The 20,812-nt window shown below is 50.3% G+C and overlaps 1 protein-coding gene across 4 annotated transcripts in view; it reads left to right on the top strand.

Moving 5' to 3' along the window:
* The window catches only part of VTI1A (vesicle transport through interaction with t-SNAREs 1A), a 325,141-nt gene extending 316,233 nt beyond the window's left edge, over window positions 1-8,908 (top strand). For 2 of the 4 annotated variants that reach the window (XM_080643014.1, XM_080643011.1), the window contains one exon: window positions 7,086-8,908. Coding sequence is in view for 2 of the 4 variants with exons in the window: in XM_080643011.1 (XP_080499137.1) it covers window positions 7,086-7,179 (94 nt within the window). In the remaining 2 variants the exon portion in view is untranslated. The remainder of the gene's footprint in view (window positions 1-7,085) is intronic. The other 2 variants (XM_080643012.1, XM_080643013.1) reach the window with 2 other exon arrangements.
* Window positions 8,909-20,812: the final 11,904 nt, after the last annotated feature.

Below are 20,812 nucleotides of genomic sequence, written 5' to 3'. Positions count from 1 at the left end.
TGGTGAGACAATACATTTCTGTCATGTAAGCCACCCAGTCTGTGGAACTTTGTGATGGCAGCCCTAGCAAACTAATGCGTTTACAACCTAGTCCTTTACAGAACAAGTTTGCTGATCCCTTTTCAACTAAGTAGAAACTTGGAAATGGGATAAAGCCACTCTGTCCTCACTCGGGACCTACCCTGGGTTTGCTGGGGCTCAGGTACTGGCTCCCATGTCCTCGCTTCCTTGCTGAAGAGCATGCTCATTTTGCCACCTGTCAAATCTTAATTCTCCTGTGTCCTATTTCCTCAGGCCCCCTGGGTAACTGACTGACTACTCCTAACTAGGTCAGTTAACGCAGGCTGTTCATGATGGAGATGACTTAGTAAGTTGGCCCAGAGTTAACATCTGTTTTCCTTCCCATGTTAAATGCCTTATCCTAGAGGCAAGAGTCTTGTAGGATGTACCCGCTCCTGGCAGGAGTCTTGTAGAACATACCCCCTCAGTTCCCTCATCTCACATGGCCTTGGGCAGCTGCCTGGTCTGCTCAGGATTGGAAATTCTCATTCTGAGATGAAAGAACAACAGTTCCAGAAGACTGTGAGCCCACGGTTGCTTGCAAAGCTCTCGCAGAACCAGGCTGGAACTGTCCTGTCCTCCGTACAGATCCACATTGATTGTGAGATGCTGCAGTAGGGAAGTGGGTGGAGACCTGGAGAGCAGTCACTGTGAAGGCCAAGACAGACAGCCAGGTCCATATCCTGGTCTGGATCCTAGAACTCTGTGTATTTGTGTCCTCGGGCTACAGTAACAAAGTAACATGAACTAGGTGGCCTAAAACAGAAATGTCTTCTCACAGCTCCGGAGACTTGAGGTCTGAAATCTAGGAGTGGGCAGGGCCATACACCCTCCAAAGGCTCCAGGGAAGGACCCTTCTTGCCTCTTCCAGCTTCTGATGGCCACAGGCATTCCTTGGCTTGTGGCAGCATCACTCCAATCTCTGCTTCTAACTCCACCTGGCCTTCTGCTCTGTGTCTCTGTGTCCTCTCTTATAAGGACAGCAGTCATTAGATTTAGGGCCTACCCTACATCCAGGGTGATTTTATCTCAAGATCTTTAATAAACTACATCTTTAAAGACCCTATTTTCAAATAAGGTCACGTTCTGAGGTTCCAGATGGACATGAATTTGGAGGGAGACACTATTCAACTCAGGACGATAAGTATGGTTGAAAGTGAAAGAAGTCCCAACCAAACCCTTGGACAAGGAGCAAGCATGTGACTTAAGCCAGTCAAATAGAGTGAAGCTTAGCCGGTTTGCTTGGAATGCTGGGTCATCTGGCTCCTCCAACAGGGAAGTTTAAATGTGACTCTTCGGGTGTCAGGCACAGAGCAGGATCTAGGGCTCAAATGATGCCTTCAGGAACCTGTTTCTTTCTCTCCATCTCTGGGTCCTGTGTTGCTCAGTGTTGGCATCCTTCAGGCAGGTTCCCCTCCTGCGTAGCGATAAGAATGGCCCTGAGTTCTAAGTGTTCATTTTCTCCACAATCAATCCCAATAAAGAGAAGACCTTTTTCTTGACTTTCCAGAAAAAAAAAAATCCTCAAAGGCTTCTATCTGGTGTGGTTGGGGCATACCAATTCCTAAGCAAAGGACTGTGCAGGAATAGAGAGCTGTAAGTAGCTGGATCTGCCTGGGTCATATGTCCACCTGTGGCATCATAGACTGGGGTAAGCCCCCCTTGAGTTTCTGGGCTGAGGCTAGGGATTCCTCCCAAAGATGCAGGCCCTGTAAGAACCTGGATGGGCATCAGCAGGTGGTACAATAAGCACACAGCTCTAGCTCAGAGGTAGCCATGTGCCCAGCTTTGAAATTAAAGTCAGTGTTAGAGGCGAGTAACAAAGCACCATTTTCTCCCACTCCTGTTTTTATTTCTTTAAGTTTGACTAACATTGAATCTGATCTAGACCTTGGAGAGCCTTTCCCTGGGCACTTATTTTGGGGGAGTTTCCTGAGAGACACAGGTATAGGTTCCTTTGCACTCATGGCTGCTAATTGCCCTGCCCATTGTTGCTGTCCTGTCAGAACCCAAAGGTGGGCATCATTATTCAGGCCTGGACAGCCAGGCAGGAGAAGCATGTCCAGGTCGGACACTGAGCCTGTGGAGTGTCACACGCTCTCCAGCTAATGAATGCAGGCTTGTGAAGGGTTTGGAAAATGCTGGCATCCTTAATAGGAGGGTGGCTAATAGCTCACTCCCAAAGCTGTGATTGTCTACAAGCAACACTGGGAAACCAGGAAGAGTAAGTACCACATGAGCCTTCAGGAGCCACATGGAGGTGGAGACTCGCACTCATGCATTCAGCAAGTTTAAGAATACCTAGGCCAAGCTTTGTTTTAGGCATTGGGAATGTAAAAGACAAAGGAGATTCAGACCCTGGAAGGGCCACTTGTTATTGGAAAACGCTGCATAGAAACAGAAAATCCTGAATCTCTACGGTAAGTGTCGTGGTTGAGAGATGCACAGGGAAACATAAGAGCAAGAGGGGCATGGTCAGGAAATTCTTCTTGGGGGAAATAGGTCAACGACTTGGGTTTGGAATCAGGGTGAATCCACCAAAAAAAAAAAAAAATGCTTTTTGGTTGCAAATAACAGGAGAACAAACTCAAACTGACTTGAAAAATAAAGTTAATTTATTTTCTCATATAATTCGAAGTCCAAAGGAAGGGTGGTTTGATGCAGAGCTTCATCATGTCTTCAGGACTGAGATGCCGTTCTTTCAGTCCACTGTCCTCCGTGGCTCAGTTACTTTCTCGGGCTGGTTTTCCTTATGGAGACTAAGTGGCTGCAGCAGATCCAGGCTAACACGGTCCAGATGACCCAATATTGCAGTCAGAGCTTCTGAGACTCACTCTATTGGACTGGCTGGATCACATGCCTGCTCCAGTCTCTGTGGCCAAGGGCGTGGAAAGACACTGACTGTCTTAGCCTAGGTCACAGCTCTGCCCCTGAAGGAGGGCTAGTGTCAACTGTGTGGAATGAATAAATAAATGCAATGACCATATCTGCTCTACATGGTGAACAGAGTGCCTAGCTGAGCTTTCTGAAACATCATGTGTGATACCATCATGCATCAGCACCCAGTGGCATTGGAAACTCCATAGTCTCTAATGGGAGGTGTTATGGCCAAATATGGACCCAGGCGGATCCCAGCTATTGAAAACAAGAAGCAAAAGCCCGTTTCTGAAAGGAAAGAAGTCCTCCCAACCCTCATCATACCTGGACTTCTGGAATACATTAAACCAGAGCCTCACTTGGCTGGCCAAACACCCCATCTTGTTGGAGAAGGAAGGCAGTAGTGTATCAGTCAGGATAGCTTGCATCATGCTGTGGTGACAACCCCCAAATCTCATTGGCTTAATGTATATCCCCAGTGAGTCCAGGTGAGTGTCCAGGGCAATGGCCCTCCATGCGATGACTCCGGGATTCAAAGAGAGGGGATCTCCACCACCCTGTAACTGCGCTGCTGGGACCTACAGCCTCCTAAATCAGAACACCAAGGGACCAAACACTGGAACTGACACCCAGCACTTTTGCTCACATTTCATTGACTAAAACAAGTCACATGGCCACACTGAACATCAAGGAGTGGGTAAGGGAGTCTGTGCCTAGAAGTAGAGAACTGGATATTGGCGAATGCTGGTAATGCCTGCTGCAATGGGATTCCAGGGCTCCTGAAGCAAGAGCAGAGAGCTGTGCCAGGTGCCTCGCTGGCCTACTGCACGTTAACCAGTCTTCTGTGACTGGGCTGCCACACACAGCTGCTTGTTGCCAGAGGAGGAGGAGACTGGCAATGGAAAGATTGGCCCCTCCCTGGGTTCCTGCACAGGATCCGTAGTTTCAATAGTACTTTGTGAGTTCAGCCTCAAAGTAAATGGTTAATTCATCTTGTATCAACAGCACTGTGATTCATAATGTAAACTTGGAGAATCCTTGATGTTTTTGCGCCCACATTCCTTTTAATTTGGCTCTGCATTCTTTTAAAGCCACAGTGTGCTCACTTAATAGAATGCAGCATGCAAATGCACAAGTTTTTGCCTGGAGGCAATTTAGCCTGGCTGGTTCAATGGATGTCTTCTTTCAAGTGTATATTTTTTCTTAAATTATTTACTGGGTAAACACACTTTGCATTTTCAAAAGGGAGATTAAGGCTGCTTGCCGCATACCTAGTTGAACAGAAATCCCACCCACCGCCCCTGCCCCCAAAGTTAAGAAGGAAGATACCCTGGGCTTCCCCAAAGTTTCTTCTCTGGCTCACTAGCTGGGAACCCCTCTTCCTGGCTGTTTTTCAGATGCTCTCCGAACTCTGCCTCCCTTTCTGCTCTGCCCACAGCAATACCTGCCAGCAGCCCCTGGCTTGTCAGGCTTCCTCCCAGAAGGGGCCCAGCAATGGCAGCCTTTGTCCTCCCTGCCCCCAGATGGGGTCAGTCCTGTTTACTTAAGGGCCCAACCGCTCATTTTTCTGGTCCTGAGAGGTGCTGTATCTGCCCAACACTTTTGAGATCCAAAGCTGGGTTGATGGCTTGGCCAGCCTTTGGTTTGAAAGCAAATGCTCTCACCTGCCAACCTCTCCCACCTCCCACACACGCCTCACTTCCATGAGGACCAGCCTTTTCCTAGCTTCGCAGGGAAGACCCAGCAGTGCTCTGAAAATGCATGATGGTATGAAATTCCATCTTTGGGGGACTTCAACTTTAACTTCAGCCTTTTCTACGCAGACTCCCTGAGGTTTTCCTGCAAATTAAATTTGCACGGATCTTCATTCTCCCTTGAATGGCAGGATGGCAATTGTAGGGCTGCGCTCATTCATTATCATCCTTGGGACAGTTCTGTGTCAGTATCTGTGCCATGTGCTGGGGCTGGAGAGGTGGACTGTGGACCCACCGAAGAGGGAGTGGGCAATTCGATCTTTCTGATGGTCTGTGACCCAGGTCACCCATCTTGGGATGGGGGGTATCTGTTGAGTGAAGCTGTTAGGGAAGGTCACGGGTGAAGTATACTCCTCTTTGCCCTGAGATTAGGGAAGGCTGGAGAAGAGCTGAGAATTTAGGATTCCTGTGCATTTGTTTTCTTAACCGTGCCTCAGATTCAACAAGTAACATCCACAGTTCATCTCTTACAAATGAGCATCTTGGGGCCCTCAACCCACAAATAAAATGGTTGTCAACCAAGAGACATGCTACCGAATAGTACTTACAGTAGAATTTTAAAGAGTTTTCATGCTTTTAATCTGTTTCACTGCTGAGTTTCAATTTTGCTGATTTCCTTTGCAAGTCTGATGCGGGTGACTGTGGTAAATAGAGATTGTGACAGTGACTTGGGCAAACAGGATGTGTAGGGACTGTTCTGAAGGCTCCTGCCCTTTCCAGAGAAAAGGTGGGGGGGGGGATCAATTTGGGTTTTAAATCAAGCTACCAGCTAGCACCCATCGGTGTTCACAATTAGTCCCACTGTATCAAGCCGAGAAGTCATGTCCTTATTTACTTTGGGGGTGGAGAATCTTCCTGCCTCCTGAGTAAACATGGCCTGTGAAGTCTGAATTAGCTGTCATCGCAGAAGAATTAATGTCGGGGCGCAGCCTTTCTAGTGGGGAAGGGGAGAAATAAACGAGACAGATCTTAGCCGAGCCGGACGTGATGAATGAGGACGGAGTGGGTCATTCATCTCCTTCCAGGAAAGTGGACACAGGCACTAAAGCAGTTTTGCGGAAGACGTGTCAGCAAATGTGATCATTTTGTAACCTGTCAGGAGGAGAGGGAGCTAGTCCTTCCAGGGGGCAAAAGGGAGTGGGCCTGTCTGATGTGACGATCTCTATCCATCCATTTAGGTTTGGGCAAGAAGGGGGTGGGCAAGGAGGAATCCGACTGAAACCACAGGGATGTTGTCATCCTTCCAAGAAAGCAACGCAGCCAGAGCTAGAAAAGACTGCGGCCATCCCGCAAAGATTTCTCCTGGGAGATGGGAAGGAGGAGGCTGGGGGACTCTGTTAAACTGGGCGCCTGGCCAGTCCCACCTATGGACGCCCAGTCCAGTGATCTGTGTCTGCACTAAGACAGCAGACCTTTTTATGCTTCATATTTGGAGGATGGACAGATGGGGTTTGCTGTAGTGTCTTTGCGGTGTGGACAGCCAGCTAGACTGCCAAGCACTCTGTCTCTATTTTTGTGTGGTTGGTTCTGTGGGAGTGAGCGTGGGCGAGGCTCTTTGACCTCAGTTCCCTTTGAAAGTCTCCACAAAGCATTCTGATGTTCGACCTCTTTTCTCAGAATGAGGTGGCAAATTATGAAACACCTCTATCGGAAGCTCTCTGCAGGCATGTTGGAGCCGGTGCCTCCGCTCCGACTCCCCTCAGTTCCCTGTTCCCCATCAGCATTTGGCGAAGCCAGAGCAGAGGGGGTTGGAGTCCCCGGAGATGAGGGCCCACCAACCCAAACCCCCCAGGCACCCGGGTGCTTGGTGCTGTTTCTCATTTCCACCCCCTTTCGCTGTGGAGCAAATGGAACATTTCCTCTTGGTGTCACAGAGCATGAGCCCCAGTGACAGGTGACAGTGTCACAGCCTGAACTGCAAGCTTGACACTTGCTTCTTAATCCTGTCCTTTTCGTCCTACGTCTCGCTTTTCCTTTTCCCCAGGTGTTTCTGTACAGGTAAGGACCTCACTGACATATGTTTCCCGGGAGTCTATTACCGTAACGGAAACACTGCCAAAAAAAAAAAAAATGAGGCTCGTCTCACATGTTCAATTAAAAAGAGATGCTCTCACGGGCCCTCGATCACTTACAGATGCCACATGGCACTCCACACCTAGGAAGCCATTCGGTTCGCAGCATGTCTCCAGGTGCGGCGTGACCATCGCTGTGGAGTCGTTCGTTTCCTTGTGGATCCTTTGTAGAACCAAAAAGCTGTGTGGTCACACACACACACTCCAGTCTCGCCGCCCCAGCCTGTGAAGCCATCGTTTGATTAGCCAACTTGATCTTGGACGAGCTTTGTCGGAATGTGCTCCGATCACCTGAGTTTCTCTCTCCTTTGCTGTCTCCTAGGGTCATCCAGAACCGCGTCCTGGTCGTCGTGCTGGCCGTCATCCTGGTCATCACCATCCTGATGGCGATCACTTTCTCCATCAGAGGACACTGATGTATCGGCGGGTCCTTGATAAACAGCAACGGCGGCTCGTGCTGAGTAATTAAGACAAAATAGTCACATGAATCATTCTTTTGCGCTGACAGGCCCCGAATGACCCTCCCTCCCTCTCACCACTGTTCAGCCGGAGTGCAAAGAGTGTAAAAATATTTTTATTCTTGTTTGCATGTGGGTTGGTTTCCTTTTCTAGGTTTTCTTCGCCCAGATGTGTGTTTGTGTAGGGCAAGGTGAGGCCTTATTTGCCTTTTGGTCCTTTCACCTACTGACCAAAACAGCCTTGGTGACATTCTTCCATGCCCCGTGGACATGTCAGGGGTCATGGTTTGGGAGAGGGCATAATGAGTCTGTCACGGGGCTTGTGATGGGCTGCACTGTTTGTCACACATCTCTTGTCACCGAATTGCCCTTGTGTGATGTCCAAGGATCAAAATGCAGAGAAAAGCAGGGATCGGAGCAGTGACGGGCTTTGGCACCCCAGCCCTGTACCTACCCCAGCACAATGAACATAGTCAGCCCGCCTGAGTGCTTTCATTGTAAAGGAGGGTTTCAACGTCAGCTGGGCAGGAAATTGACTTAGCACTTTGTCTGTTTTTCTACGCATAATTTTCTTTTTCTTTTTTTTTTTTTTTTTTTTACACCCAGGATTATTTTTGCTGAGCCTGCCCAATATCCACTTTTCACAACTTTGATTACTGTCTACAAAAAATGTTTCCATACCCTCCCCAAATCCCAGACTCCCCAGAATTTGCTGGCAGCGTGCGCCCTGGCACTGTATTAAATTGTGACCCCCTCTCCCCTGACCTGTGTAAGCACTCCTGTATCCTTTCGGTTTTAATATTTGCACTGCCAAAAGCAGCCCTCAGACATGCGAAAGGTCTGACAAGGTTCTCTCCACATCCATTCCAGTATGTAAAGAGAACATGAATATTTCAGGAAGAGCAAGAACATGACTCCGTCAGAGTGAAATTTCAAATGTGATTATAAATAAGGTAGAGTCCTATAGGGGGATCCACTAGGAATAAACTTCATGGAAAATGGGCGATAACCTCCTTTAAAAGAAAGGTATCGCCGCGTGTTGCAAAAAGACAGCTTGGGCTTTTCCCTAACAAATGTCAGCATCGCCTTCCTGAATTCACGATGTATTCAAACCTCTAACAGGCTTTGTGATCTTCTTTGGTTTCTTTCTGTCCGCGGTAACGGGGCATTGCGTTCAGAATGAGTTCATTTGTGATGAGCTTCGAGTTGCCCAAGCTGAGGTCATTTTCCCCCTAGTCATGAAGCAAAATGTGTTTTTCTTTAAGACTTCATAGGCACTTACAGGGTCCGCACTATCTTTTGAATATAATTGGGAGCTTTGAGTCCTTGAAAAGCAAGCCTGTTCTCTTCATAAAAAATGCTAACCACCTGTGCCCATGGATGGAGATCGCCTAGGTGCAGCGTGTAATATACTTCCCCCCCAACGCAGAAGAAAACGCTTATGGTGTAGGGAGGAAATGAGGAATGGCAAAATCCGCCGAAGAACTCGTGTTCAGATAAATCATTTAGGATCATGTACACAGAGCTGCAGCCTTTACTGTGCGGAGATGGGTGAGATTTGGGCAGGGCGAAGTAGGACGGCGGAGGAGTGGGAAGGCTCTGCTGATTTTCCCGTCGGCATAAAGGATCCATCTCGGCGAGGATCTTTTATTCTGATGACGAAATTCTGTATGTGCTGAACACATCGAAGAAATCATGAAAAAGCAAGGAAACAAACAACCCACTTCCTTCTCGCTCGGAAACACTCATGGTGGGGAGGGAGCCTCCAGCCTTTCTTCCTTCCTTCGAAACTGTTGGTCTTCCTTCTCTCCAGTGCGTAACCAGGTCTCCAGCTGCATCCCAGATTCCAGACCCTCCCCAGGCCACGCAGTGAGCCAGGTTGATCTGATCACTCGAACTTGCCAGCTCCTCCATGTTTCACTGAAACCTGTGCTCATGCTGAAATAGGCGAAGGAAGGAGTGCGTGGCTCCCCTCCCAGTGGCCTTTTCTTTGGGGTTCTCTTGATCAGCTCTTGCCTGAGATTTTGCTCCAATTCAACCTTGAGAGTGGGAAAGATATGAACAGATAACCCTTGGCCAAACAGCCCCATCAAACGCCCCTTGAGAGCCACCGAGTAGTGAGCGCCTAGTAGGAAGCTGGTCTGAAGGTCCCTTGAATTCCTGCCGGGCCCTCCTGGACGCAGTGGAGAGACTCACAGGAGCCCTAAGACAGACAGATTGTCCTCTTCCTTCCACACCCACTGGGGAAGGAAGAAAGCCCACACACAATCAAAAGGTTCCAGGAGCTTAATACATAGACCTCAACTGATCAATGGAATTAAAGTGGGGAATATTGTTTAGGATGCCTTGCGATGCGGGGGCGGGGCGGGGGGTGGGGGCCGCAGCGGGTAGTGATGAGGACGCAGAGGAGGAAGCCCCTGCCACATAAAATTCACTGCAGACTGCACAGTTTCCCTGACAGAATAAATAAAGCAGATGCTCCCCTGCTCCAGAATCCAAAGCAACTTAATTAACGTCTCTTAAGTTGTAAAGAGTTTTAAATGTTCCACGTTGAAGGCCAGTGCCTGCGAAGGCGGTGGGCTTGACGTCAGCCGCCAGCCTGGGCCGGGAGGCCATTTGCGATTCTGTTTCAGGCAGGCTGGATTGTCTTATTTTGGAACCAGCGTGGTGGGGGGTTTGCTTTGCTACTGCTTCTGAGCCCCGAGCTTCAAAGGCTGAAATTAATGGTGAACAAAATTGTGCGGCGCTGGCCGTCCCATGCGGGGCAAGCCCATTGAGGGTTATCATTAAGTAAAGAAATAAAGAGGGAAAAAGCCTGCCTGTTCCAAAAACCTCATCAGATAATGACCTCCGTGATTGGGTTTCATTACCAAATCAGCATCCAGAGATTATCTACTCCAGAGAAGAAGGGAGCGGGAGAGGAAAAGAAAGAAAGGAGAGCGACTGTCTCTCTCTCTCTCTCTCTCTCTCTCTCTCTCTCTCTCTCTCTTTCTCTCTCTGTTTTGGCACATCTTTTCTTTAAAACTGTCAGATCATTTCAGTATTTCAAATCCGAGGAAAACAGCCTGCCTGCTGCTGTATTTGAAGTTGTAATGGTGTCAAAAAGTCACGACTGACTGACAGCCATCAGTCCCAGAGGGGCTCATTAAATCATAAAAACTTGACAAGGAAATAATTGCGCATCGCCAGCAACTTGGCGCCTGTTTAGACGGTTTTATTTTCTTTCATTATTAGTCCCCACCATTGCGTTCATTAACAAATTGCATTAAACAACTGTTAAGGGCTAATGATTTGTTTATCGCTTTTTTTATTATTATTATTTAAACATTAGCTGTGTCATGTGGTACCCCAGCAGCCTCTTGCCATCATCTGACTGAATATTTTTCCACTCCGAGCTCTGGGTACTGTTGGAATATGAAATAGATTATTCATTACTCTCCTCTTTGCCACTGATTTGGTTTCATGTAGCGTCTTCCACAGAGAAAGATGAAAACTTGTCAAAAATAGGTTATATCTTATTCGAAGGGGCAACAATAGCAGCAGGTACAGGCACACTTTAATATTTAATTAAGGTTGATGTTAACCCCTTTAAATGACTTTTGCTGTAAGTTCTATTCAAATGCAGAAGAGAAAAATAATTGTTCTTAATTTGCAACCTGTTCAGCAGGCACTCTTCATGGTGTTAGCTGGAAATTTAGACCAGAATTGTTAAATAATGAAATTTCCCATCATAAATATTTATGGCCATTTGTCTACGTAGCTGAGAACACACTACAAGCGATAATTTCCTCGTCTCCTTGGTTTGAACTGCGAGCCCAGTGGGTCACTCGGTGTTGGGGAGTGGAGACGGCTTTCTTGGGAGAATGTGTATCCCAAGCCAAGGACCGTGGGTTGGCTGTGACTGGGGCTGGTTTCTAAGGAACCACTGTGAGTCCCGTGTCTCTGGTCCACCTGCCTCCCCCTTTAGCGGAGTGTGTGGTTGAGGACTGTGGTCTGGAGTGAGAGTAGGCAGAGGCTTCTTAATAGGACTTGTGTGCCCAGGTCGCTGGTGCAGGGAGGGTGTGATGAGAGGACGTCTGGGTGTCTCCGTATAGGCAGTGAGCTCATTGCAAACAGAACCTCCCTGATAGACAACGGCACCCTCCATCTTTCTCCTTCTCCGTGACTTGCCGTGGGTGGAATGGTGGGCTTTGCCGTGGGCTGTAAGCTTGAGGGGAACATTCCACCCTCATCGTCATCCCAGGACAGGAGGCAGTGGCCTTCACGCTGTAACTGTGGGCCGCACTCATCATCATGTTAGATTCGATGAGTTGCCATGACCATGGAAGCCACTCTTGGAGGCCTAGTTCATCAGCACTTCAGGCCTGGGCATTAGGGTCAATATCAGGGAATGGGGAGTACTGTTCTCCTAGCCTGTGTCCACTCACACCCACCCACCCACCCCCAAGAGAACAGGCCCTCAGACCCCCCTGGATGTGAAGGAAGAGTGCATGTTCCTTACTCTGCACAGCATCTCTCAGCATTGCCCACCAAAGACAGGTGGACCCACAGTGTGGGGGAGCCCTCACCTCCGTGGGGTGGGGCTGCTGCTGAATCAAGGGGACGTGTCAGCCGCAGGCCAGTACCTGTAAGGGGCTGAGGCTCTCCAGCCCCGCTCTGAGGCTCTGACCCACTGTCCCAACCCCCTGTGCTTCTCTCTGGACACAGGAAGTGGCCGAGGCCCTGGCCCTCCCAGGATGTACCGTGGGCAGGTCAGCCTGGCCCTGTAGAGGGCACCCTGTGGTCTGGCAGATACTGGAAATCCACCTTTATGAATTCACTCCTTTGGTTTCTGACCTTATGCCTGGGAAATGCAGGTTCCTTCTCCCCAGACAGCTTCAGCCCCATCAGCCTCTGATCCGCCTGGGCGAGTAGCCTCCCGAGGGCGGGTTTGGGGTTTGGGGTTTGGGGGAGGAGAGGCCTACCTGGTGATTGGTCTTTGGGAGAAGGGGGAGAAGGAAAGAGGGTCCTGGTTCCCTGGAACCAGCTCCCTGGAGGTTTCTCCTAGGGCTGTCACTGGATGTATTTCCGGGGACACAGCTTTGCCCTACAAGCCCCCTCACACCATGGCCAGGGCACGTTCTAAGAATGCATGGACTCTGCCAAGGAGAGGTCACTGCTCGAGGGTCCTCTGCCCGTCCAAGCAGAGCTCTTGCTGAAGCAGAGGAGATAGCAGGGAGGCAGGAGGGGGAGTTAGAACAGGAGGGGGAGTTAGATTGCTCCTCAGTGAGCTGCTCCAGCCTAGTCTCGTCCAGAGCCCCGCTGAGGGTGAGAGGAGGCCACGGCAACCACAGTGCACAGTGACGCATGGGGGGAAGAACCCAAAATGAATAGTCCATGCCCTGAGCTGACACTGCCCCACCAGGGGTCTTGGCACAGCGGGGACACTCAGACCATCAGAGCCTTTCTCTGCTCTTCTGTCTCCTCTTCTTCACCCAAGCCCACCCATCCTGAGAAATTACAGAGCAAGGAGAGCTAGATGGCTTCGTGAGCTCATTGTCCCCAAGATTTCTAAATAATCCAACCTTCCCCTGTTTGCAGCACAGGAGGTGTAACCAAAATTATTCATCCAGTCAATAAATATTTATTGAGCATCTACTATGTACCAGGCCCCAAAGACACATGGTAAAACAGAGAGATAAGAAAACAAGCAAGTTAGTCCCACAGCCCTGGGGCTGGAGGTCGGAGAGCTATTTTCGTTCCCAGTGTGCTGACTTGCTGTATGATCCCAGGGCATGGAAATCATGTGGGGATCTGCTTCTGCTGCCTTCCATCGCTACCCTGGGAGGCCCACCCCATCTCCATGACTTGCCTGGCAAAGCCCAGACGACAGTGCTGTGTTCATTCCTCCCAGCAGTTTCCATGACGACATTTGCAAAATTGCCCCATTGGATCCAAGTAGGGTTGACGCTTGCCTGCCTGTGAGCAAGTCCCATCAGCACTGGCCCGTGTCCAGAGCCATCCTAGGAAAGACGGGACAGGAACGAGGACCATTTAGACTGGGACCCGAGGCTCTGGGGCTGACTTGGAGGGTTTTTTTCTGCTTATTAAAGGATAAAGGTTTGACTTGGCAGGCAATCGGAAACCCAAAATATCATAAAAGGGAAAAAGTTGCCGAGTGGCTAAGAGGTGCACCATGGGAGTGTGACTGGGCTCAGCACAAGGTGATTGCTGAGCGAACGGAGCGGGAGACGTATTTCAAAGGCTTCTCTCTCCTTCGTCTCCTCTCTCTGGGCCCCGTGCGGAAAGGGGAAGTGGAAGCCAAATCCAGATTTGGGCACATGGCTGCTTGGGCGCCCTCCCCCACACCCACCCCCCAGACAGTGGAGAAACTTTGATGTCTGGGCACGTGGCATTTGGGGACAGGAGACGCTGTGCATCCCAGCAAAGGCAGCTGCACGTTCCAGGCCTCCAGACGGGCCTCCCTGAGCCCCTTTGTGAGGAGAGATGAAAGCCACCGAGCCGGAGAGAGCAGGGTTTGCAGATGATGAAGCGGAGGAGCTCTGTGCGGCCACCTTGGCGACAGACAGTTTGGATGGCAGACGAGCTCCGGTGCACAGGACCCTCGCGCTGTGCAGGCGTCAGGAGCCATGGAGGCCCACCCACTTGTTCAGATGGGGAAATGGCCTCAGAGAGGGGAGCCTTGCTCAGGATTGCCCAGCAAGTCCTCGGCCAGATCCTCGGCTTCCAGGCCGCTTCTCTCCTCCGCAGCTTCAGTCACCCCCGGCGGTGAGGGAATGTTTCTGACAGAGCAAGGGTCAAGGGCCACTGTGTGATATGGCAGCCGCTAGTGTGTAGAACCTTCTAGAAGACCAGGAGACCGGTGTCCTGAGTGGTCTTGGATGCTGGGCTGGTGTCATGGGCCTGTGACCAGTGCATGTGCACAGGGCCCCGGACTCAGAGAGGCCCAGGCTTGGGGATGAATGCTCTGCAGTCATTTTCTTGCAATTCCTAATAATTTTATCTTTGTAGTTGTGTTTTGTAACTAAAATGCAATGGGTCATTGGACCGTGAATGGGGGAGGGGGGATGCAGGGAAGGGAGGGCTTGGAGCCTCTTCTCACCTGCAGTCCTGCCTCCTCCCACCCCCTGTATCTGGGGTCTGGAGCCGCAGCTCCACAGGCTTTCCCGCCCCATCTCCACGCCCAGCCCGCCCTCCACCTGGGCAGGGGCACGGCAGGCACAGGATCGGGCCTGCACACCCAGAGCATTGTGGGGGCCGGGGGGCATGGTGGCAGAAGTCCCTCCGGGGCTGGCAGCATCAGGGCACACTCAGTGGGGTGCACTACCTCGTGTACCCAGGGCATCCTGGCACAAGGGCTGCAGTGCCCCTGGGGTTGCCCACCTGCTGAGGGTTGGGGAGGGGGCCTGTGGAAGGGGGAGATGCCTGCTTGACCTCCTGTCCCGGGCCTAGGGCACAGCGTGTTCATCCAGCCACAGGGAAAAAGGGAACCCGACAGAAAAAGGGAACCCACCCACTAGCCGCAAGTGCAAGTGCAAAGTGCCCCTCCTCTCCAGGCAGCGCCCAGGCCTGTGGGGTCTGCACTCCCCCCTGGCAGAACCCCATTGGCCAGCCTCATGTCTGGGGGACCCCTCTCTTTCAACTTTCCTGAGCCTAGCTTATCGCTTCGGGCCTGGTCATGGCATTCTCTTGAGACGAGCAACAAAATACAGTGCGTAACTTTGGTGATTCGCACACGTGTTAAATATTCCAATATTTGCCTTTAAAACTGGCCTTGCACAATATAAACATGAATAGTAAAACCCATGCTAATCATTTAAAATTTTGACTTGACTTTGAACGACACTAGCTAGGAAATTTAAAACACCGTGACAAGTTGAAAGAGAGAGGGAGACAGACAGACAGACGGACTAGGGAAGAAAGGGAAAAGCACTTTTTTCTTATGCTTTGAACAAGAGGCTCCACATCACTTTGTGTTTTGTTGGGTTTTGTTTCTGCTTTGGAGCTCACAAATTGTGGAGCCAGCCTTGCCTGGATGAGTCCCTGTCCCTCTTGGGCACCCATTTCCCTATCAGGAAACCGAACCTTCACTCTGTGCCTGCCCCTCCCCGGCTCACGGCACACTGAACGCGCACTTGGAGAAAACCGGGATGGGTTGAAGCAATATTTAAGGAGTTATAAACCCAATTGCACCATGGTGCATCCTTTAAATAATCTGATGGCCATTATTTTGAGAGTCGGGGCCCAGCGCGTGCTGCCAGTCCTCGGCCTTAGATCCAGGGCCTTCCTTTCTTTCTTCCTTTCTTTTTAAAATATATTTTTATTGGTTTCAAAGAGGAAAGGAGAGGGAGAGAGAGAGAGAAACATCAATGATGAGAGAGAATCATTGACTGGCTGCCTCCTGCATGCCCCACACGGGGGATCAAGCCCACAACCCGGATATGTGCCCTGACTGGGAATCAAACCGTGACCTCCTGGTTCATAGATCGACGCTCAACCACTGAGCCACGCCAGCCAGACAGACCTTCTTTCTTAGAGGGGGGTCAGCTCGGCACATGGGTTTAACCATCACTGCTAAGGCAGTCTCTCCCCCAGGTAGGGAGGTGTTATGTCCCAAGATTTAACAGCCCCACTTAACAGCACCCAGACATACAGACTAGAGGCATCAGCCCCAGAGAGATTTAATCTGGCATCCAAGCAAGACGTCAGCTGGACCCCGGGTTGATTTGCGCCATCCATGTGGTTTTCCAGCGTGGCCTGGGATTTCAGCGCTCGGTGCCAAGGGGCCAGGCTTGGGTCGAGAGATGTCATCCTTTTGAGAATGATAAAAATTCCATTCCACTTCCAGGGGAAGGTACCCCCATTTCAGAATTGTTTCCAAAGCTACAATCACTGGGTCTCCAGTGCAGCTTCTGCCTTGCCTGACGTTTGAGAAGCAACTGTCTGAGGCTGAATGGGACCAAAGCAGCAGCCTGCCGAATTCTATAACAGCGCTGGCACTTTAAGGCAACATTATGAAATGAGTGAATGAATGAATGAATGAATGAATGAAAGTCGTTTAGATCAAGTTGCCTCAAATGGAATCCCAACTGCATATGCGTCCACGTCATTTCAGGAAAGAGGAGAAATTAGATGAACCCCATTTGGTTTCTTCTCTAGCTTTTCCCCGATCGTGGATGATCTCTCTATCGCTTTTGAAGTTTTCGCTTTTTCAAGTTGATCTTATTTCACTTCATTGCATTTTGAGGGATGTCTCCTGGCTTCAGCTCAACTTCCTCCACACAATTCATTCGGCCTGAGAGCCACTGCAGAGTGGGATTAGAACCGGTGTAGAACATGGTCACTTTAAACAGATCTGCTAATTAATCGCTCTTCTCTGCGTAAGTGAGCAACGGCGCTCCTTCCCCGAGGAATTGCAATTTCATGGTTCCTAATGATGGTGCGATTACATTATCTGGATCACTGAGACAGTGGGTGTCGGGAGCAGTGCTCAGAGCCTGGCTCCGGGGTCGGTTGAAATTGCTCCTAAAACCGAAGGGATGCGGGGAAGGAGTTAGATACAGGGGTGGGCAAACTTTTTGACTCGAGGGCCACAATGGGTTCTTAAACTGGACCGGAGGGCCGGAACAAAAGCATGGATGGAGTGTTTGTGTGAACTAATATAAATTCAAAGTAAAGGAGCGGAGGGGAGAGCAAGAGAACCCTTCGCTCTTTCGGCTCTGCGGGCCAGATAGAACAGCCGAACGGGCTGGATCTGGCCCGCGGGCCGTAGTTTGCCCACGGCTGAGTTAGAATGTCTGCTGCTCGTTGTCAATACGGTGCTGCTGTTTCTTACATGTCATTCATGTCCCAGTTTCCTCCAGCTCCACAAGGCCTCGTTCCCCGGAACTTCACGACTTTTTCTGATATCCACGGGGTTGTTTTTTGGTGTGCAAATCTATTTATTTGCTGTATTCCACAAAGTAATTTATTTCCAGCATTTATTTTCATTAGATCTCTTGGAAATGTGGTCCTACCTGTCGTTAGCACAAGTGATACATTTTAATTGTTGTTTCCTGGACTAACTTGTATTATTTGATGAGTTAAATAAAATGTCTAATTCCAAAGTCCGCTATTCCCATCTTTTGCATTGGATTTATTTCTTTTACCTGCACTCTCTTTGTGGCTGAAGGGAAGTTACACATCTTCAGGCCACGCCTTGCTGCAGTTTCTGTACTCTGCATATAGGCACTGTCTTTTCTTAAATGAGGAGAGTTCAAGGATCATGTTCAAGGTTGCCTTTGAATACAGGTGGGTTTTTTTCTTCTTCTTCTTAAACTGCTCTGGGAGATGGCTTCACAGAGCCATCACAGATCTGGATGTCAGCTCTGGTTCCCTCACTGGTGAGTTGGGATAATCCGCTCACTGAGCCTCAGTTTCCTTAACTGTAAAGTGGGGGAAATATCACGGGCTCCAAGGACTAAAGTGAAAATTCAGTTGGGTAACCCATGGAAAGCACCACCAGGCAGGTGATACTCCCTTACCATCGCCTCGTCCTGGCTAAGCGAGCTGCTCTGTGACATCATGGTGCACAGATGCTATTGGGGGTGTTTTTTTGTTTTGTTATGATTGTGGCCTTAAAATACCTCAGAAATGTCTTAGATCAATAAAAGAAACATACCCATTTCTGTATCCATTCAAAAAACGTTAAAAAATGTTTTAAGATTACCTTTCAGTCCTAGCCATCAGGCATGGCACCAGAGATTGGAAAATAGCATTGAACCTCAAAGCCATGTCTCTGCCTCGCCCAGAGCTCCTAGGCTGGCGAGGGAGACCCAGCAGCTACCTGGCAATTGCCCACCATGGGAATGCGACCCAGCGAGACCTGGCGAGGTAAGGCAGTCTGGGTTGGTTGGGCTGATCGGAGCCTCTTCAATGCCAAGGATATGGCATTCTGAAGGAGATGGGAAGATACACTTGTAACACCGGAAAAAGATGTGTGGATTGAGAATGAATGAATGGGAGAAAACTTCCATCATTCAAGGCAACCTGCTCAGCACAGATTTCACCAACGAGGAAATTCCCCACTAACTTATCACTTGTTCCCATCAGAGGGCCTAGAGGCACCATGGACTTCCTGGGAGGAAGACAGTGGCGTCCACCCTCCTGCCGGACAAGAGGGGGGCTGTGAAGAGGTGCTGAGCCACCGGCCACGCCTGCTGCCAGCACAGCGGGTGTTTCTCAGCGTTTGTGGGTGGACCGCCTGCCTCGAGCAAAATGCATTTCTCTCTTACCGTCTAACTTGGTCTTGGAGACGCGGCCCCATGCTACGGGCTCGCCTCGTTTGGATGCGCAGCACAGTGAAGCTGGACCCACGGAGCCTCCAGCTGATATTTCAAACCCTGCAGTCCACTAAACGTGAAACTTTTGTTCAAATTTCAAGGATTTTGAGAGCCCCAGTGAATAGACTCTGCCTATTGATTTTTCCCTTACAATGACTCTTGGATAACCTATTTTCTCATTTATTTTTAAAGACAGCTCATGAGATTTCATAGCCATTCTGCCCAACCTCCTAATATCAAAATCCCTCCTTGACCCTGAAAATTGTAATTCTGCCATAGATCACAGCTGCTGAATATTACCTTTTACTAAGCTGGTTAAATAAAATATGTCCAAATCACTAGATCCCACACGCGGTGGCCTGCACGTGTAATGAAGCGAGGGCTGAGGTTGCTGCCTCTCCACTGGTCCAGTAGCACAGGAGTGTGGGGGTGGGGAGCGTGGAGATGGGGAGCATGGGGGTGGGAAATGTGGGGGTGGGGAGCGTGGGGGTGGAGAGCGTGGGGGTGGGGAGCGTGGGGATGGGGAGTGTCAGCTCGGGTTTGGAACTTAAGGAGGAAGAGAAGAAAAGAACAGCTGGCCTGGTCTGCAATGATTTTCTTGTAAAATGACAAGAGAGACCCTGGCTGTCTGATGTGTTCTATCTAGACAATCAAATGCCCCCCCCAAATCTGAGCTGAGTGGCCGGGCTTTTCTTCTGAGTGGAGGAGGAGGTGTGTTTGATGTAGGAAAAGTTCAACACACCCAAGCCTTCCACACTGATGGGTCACAGAAAGGACCACCACCCCAGGAAGTCTCTTTCTGCCACCAGCGGGCCGGGGCTCTTGCTTTGACTGTAAAGGGGCCATGTAGGATTTAGACCCAAGAGGGCTAGTGCCCACCTGAGCCCCCGGCCTTGGTGCTTCAGGCTCTCACCTGCGCTTCATCCACTTTAGCCAAAGAGCCCCCCCACATCCCCGCCAAGCTACCTAGGGCCCCCTGCCTATCAGGCTGACGTTTTCTCTTCTCAGAAGAATGGAGGCAGCACTGACCCACATTGGTTCCAGAGGAGCCCTGGGTACCTCAAAGCCAACTCTTAGACCAAAAGTCATGACCTTTGGCTTTTAGATTGTCCTCTTGCCTCACCTGGGCAGCCCCCTCATCCATGATGGTAATGTTTCCCGGGAAATCGCATTCATTACAGGTGAACAGAGTCTGCAGTGGCTCTGACTCAGCAGGAACGTGGCCTCCCGGCAATGGCCACAGGAGACAAGAGGCTCTTCCATGGCCCGTGGAGTCTGGCAGCTGCGCTCAACCCTGCCCACAACCCCCCCCATCCCACCCCCCCACAAGACTGCTGGACCAGCTGCCTCCCCTGCAGGGCCTCCAGGCTTTGGCAGAGGCCAGGTCCCCTGGAAGACACGGGAAATGTGCTGATATCAGCACCCGTGAGTCAGAGTAAGCGGGAAATTGTCCAAGAGAAATTAATAAGAAGCAATGAGACACCCCCGGCAGCCCCCAATCCGGAGGTCAAAAGAGCTAACACGTGTTACTATCCTTTACGCTTCCCCAGTGCCAGGGATGACAAGCATGCAGTAGGAGGTCAACTCCTTCCCCCCATGGTTCTGGCCAAAACTGCTAATTGAGCCTGGTTCTCCCAGAATCCTCTTCAACCCAGGGTTCCCTGCAGCCCCCGTTCATCAATACTTGATTTGGGGGAAGTGATCTATCTACCACCCAGCCCACCGTGTCCACACCCCATGGCCTGAGCGTGCCACCTCTTCTCCCTGCAGGGTCCTCACATGCCCTCCAGGCTGTTGACTTCTACACCTCCAAGGTCCCCCCACTCGAGTCCCCAGTTGCTAGAAGAGTTCACCGCCCACTGTTCCCCTTTTCATCTCACAACCCCTACAGACCCAGAGGAACAGTAAGAGGCTAGGAGTGTGGGGACCTCAGGGTTCTGCCCCAGCTTTGTTCTCAACCAGCTGGTGACTCTGGACGAATCTTGCCTGCTCCGTCTCTATCTCCCCATCATGATCTCTAACAGGAATCTCAGCTCCTTCATTTTGTGATGCAAATTCCTTGGCAACTGTCACACTCCGAACCCTTTACTCTGGCTCTGTGTCAATAGTCTATTCACCACCCACTCGAACTCCTCGAGGGCAGGGATCCTGTCGGGGGCTGACCTGTACTTCTCCCAGGAAGTAGAGTATTTGGTGTATTCAATTCCTGTAACGTTGATCATCGCCTAAGGAAGGAGGGGCCCAGGAAACATGCAGGGACATCGAGGTAA

This window comes from Plecotus auritus (assembly GCF_963455305.1).
Source record: "Plecotus auritus genome assembly, chromosome: 9".
NCBI classification, from domain to species: Eukaryota; Metazoa; Chordata; class Mammalia; order Chiroptera; family Vespertilionidae; genus Plecotus; species Plecotus auritus.
The sequence above is the reverse complement of the archived record's forward strand: the minus strand, read 5'-3'. Positions and strand labels throughout refer to the sequence as shown.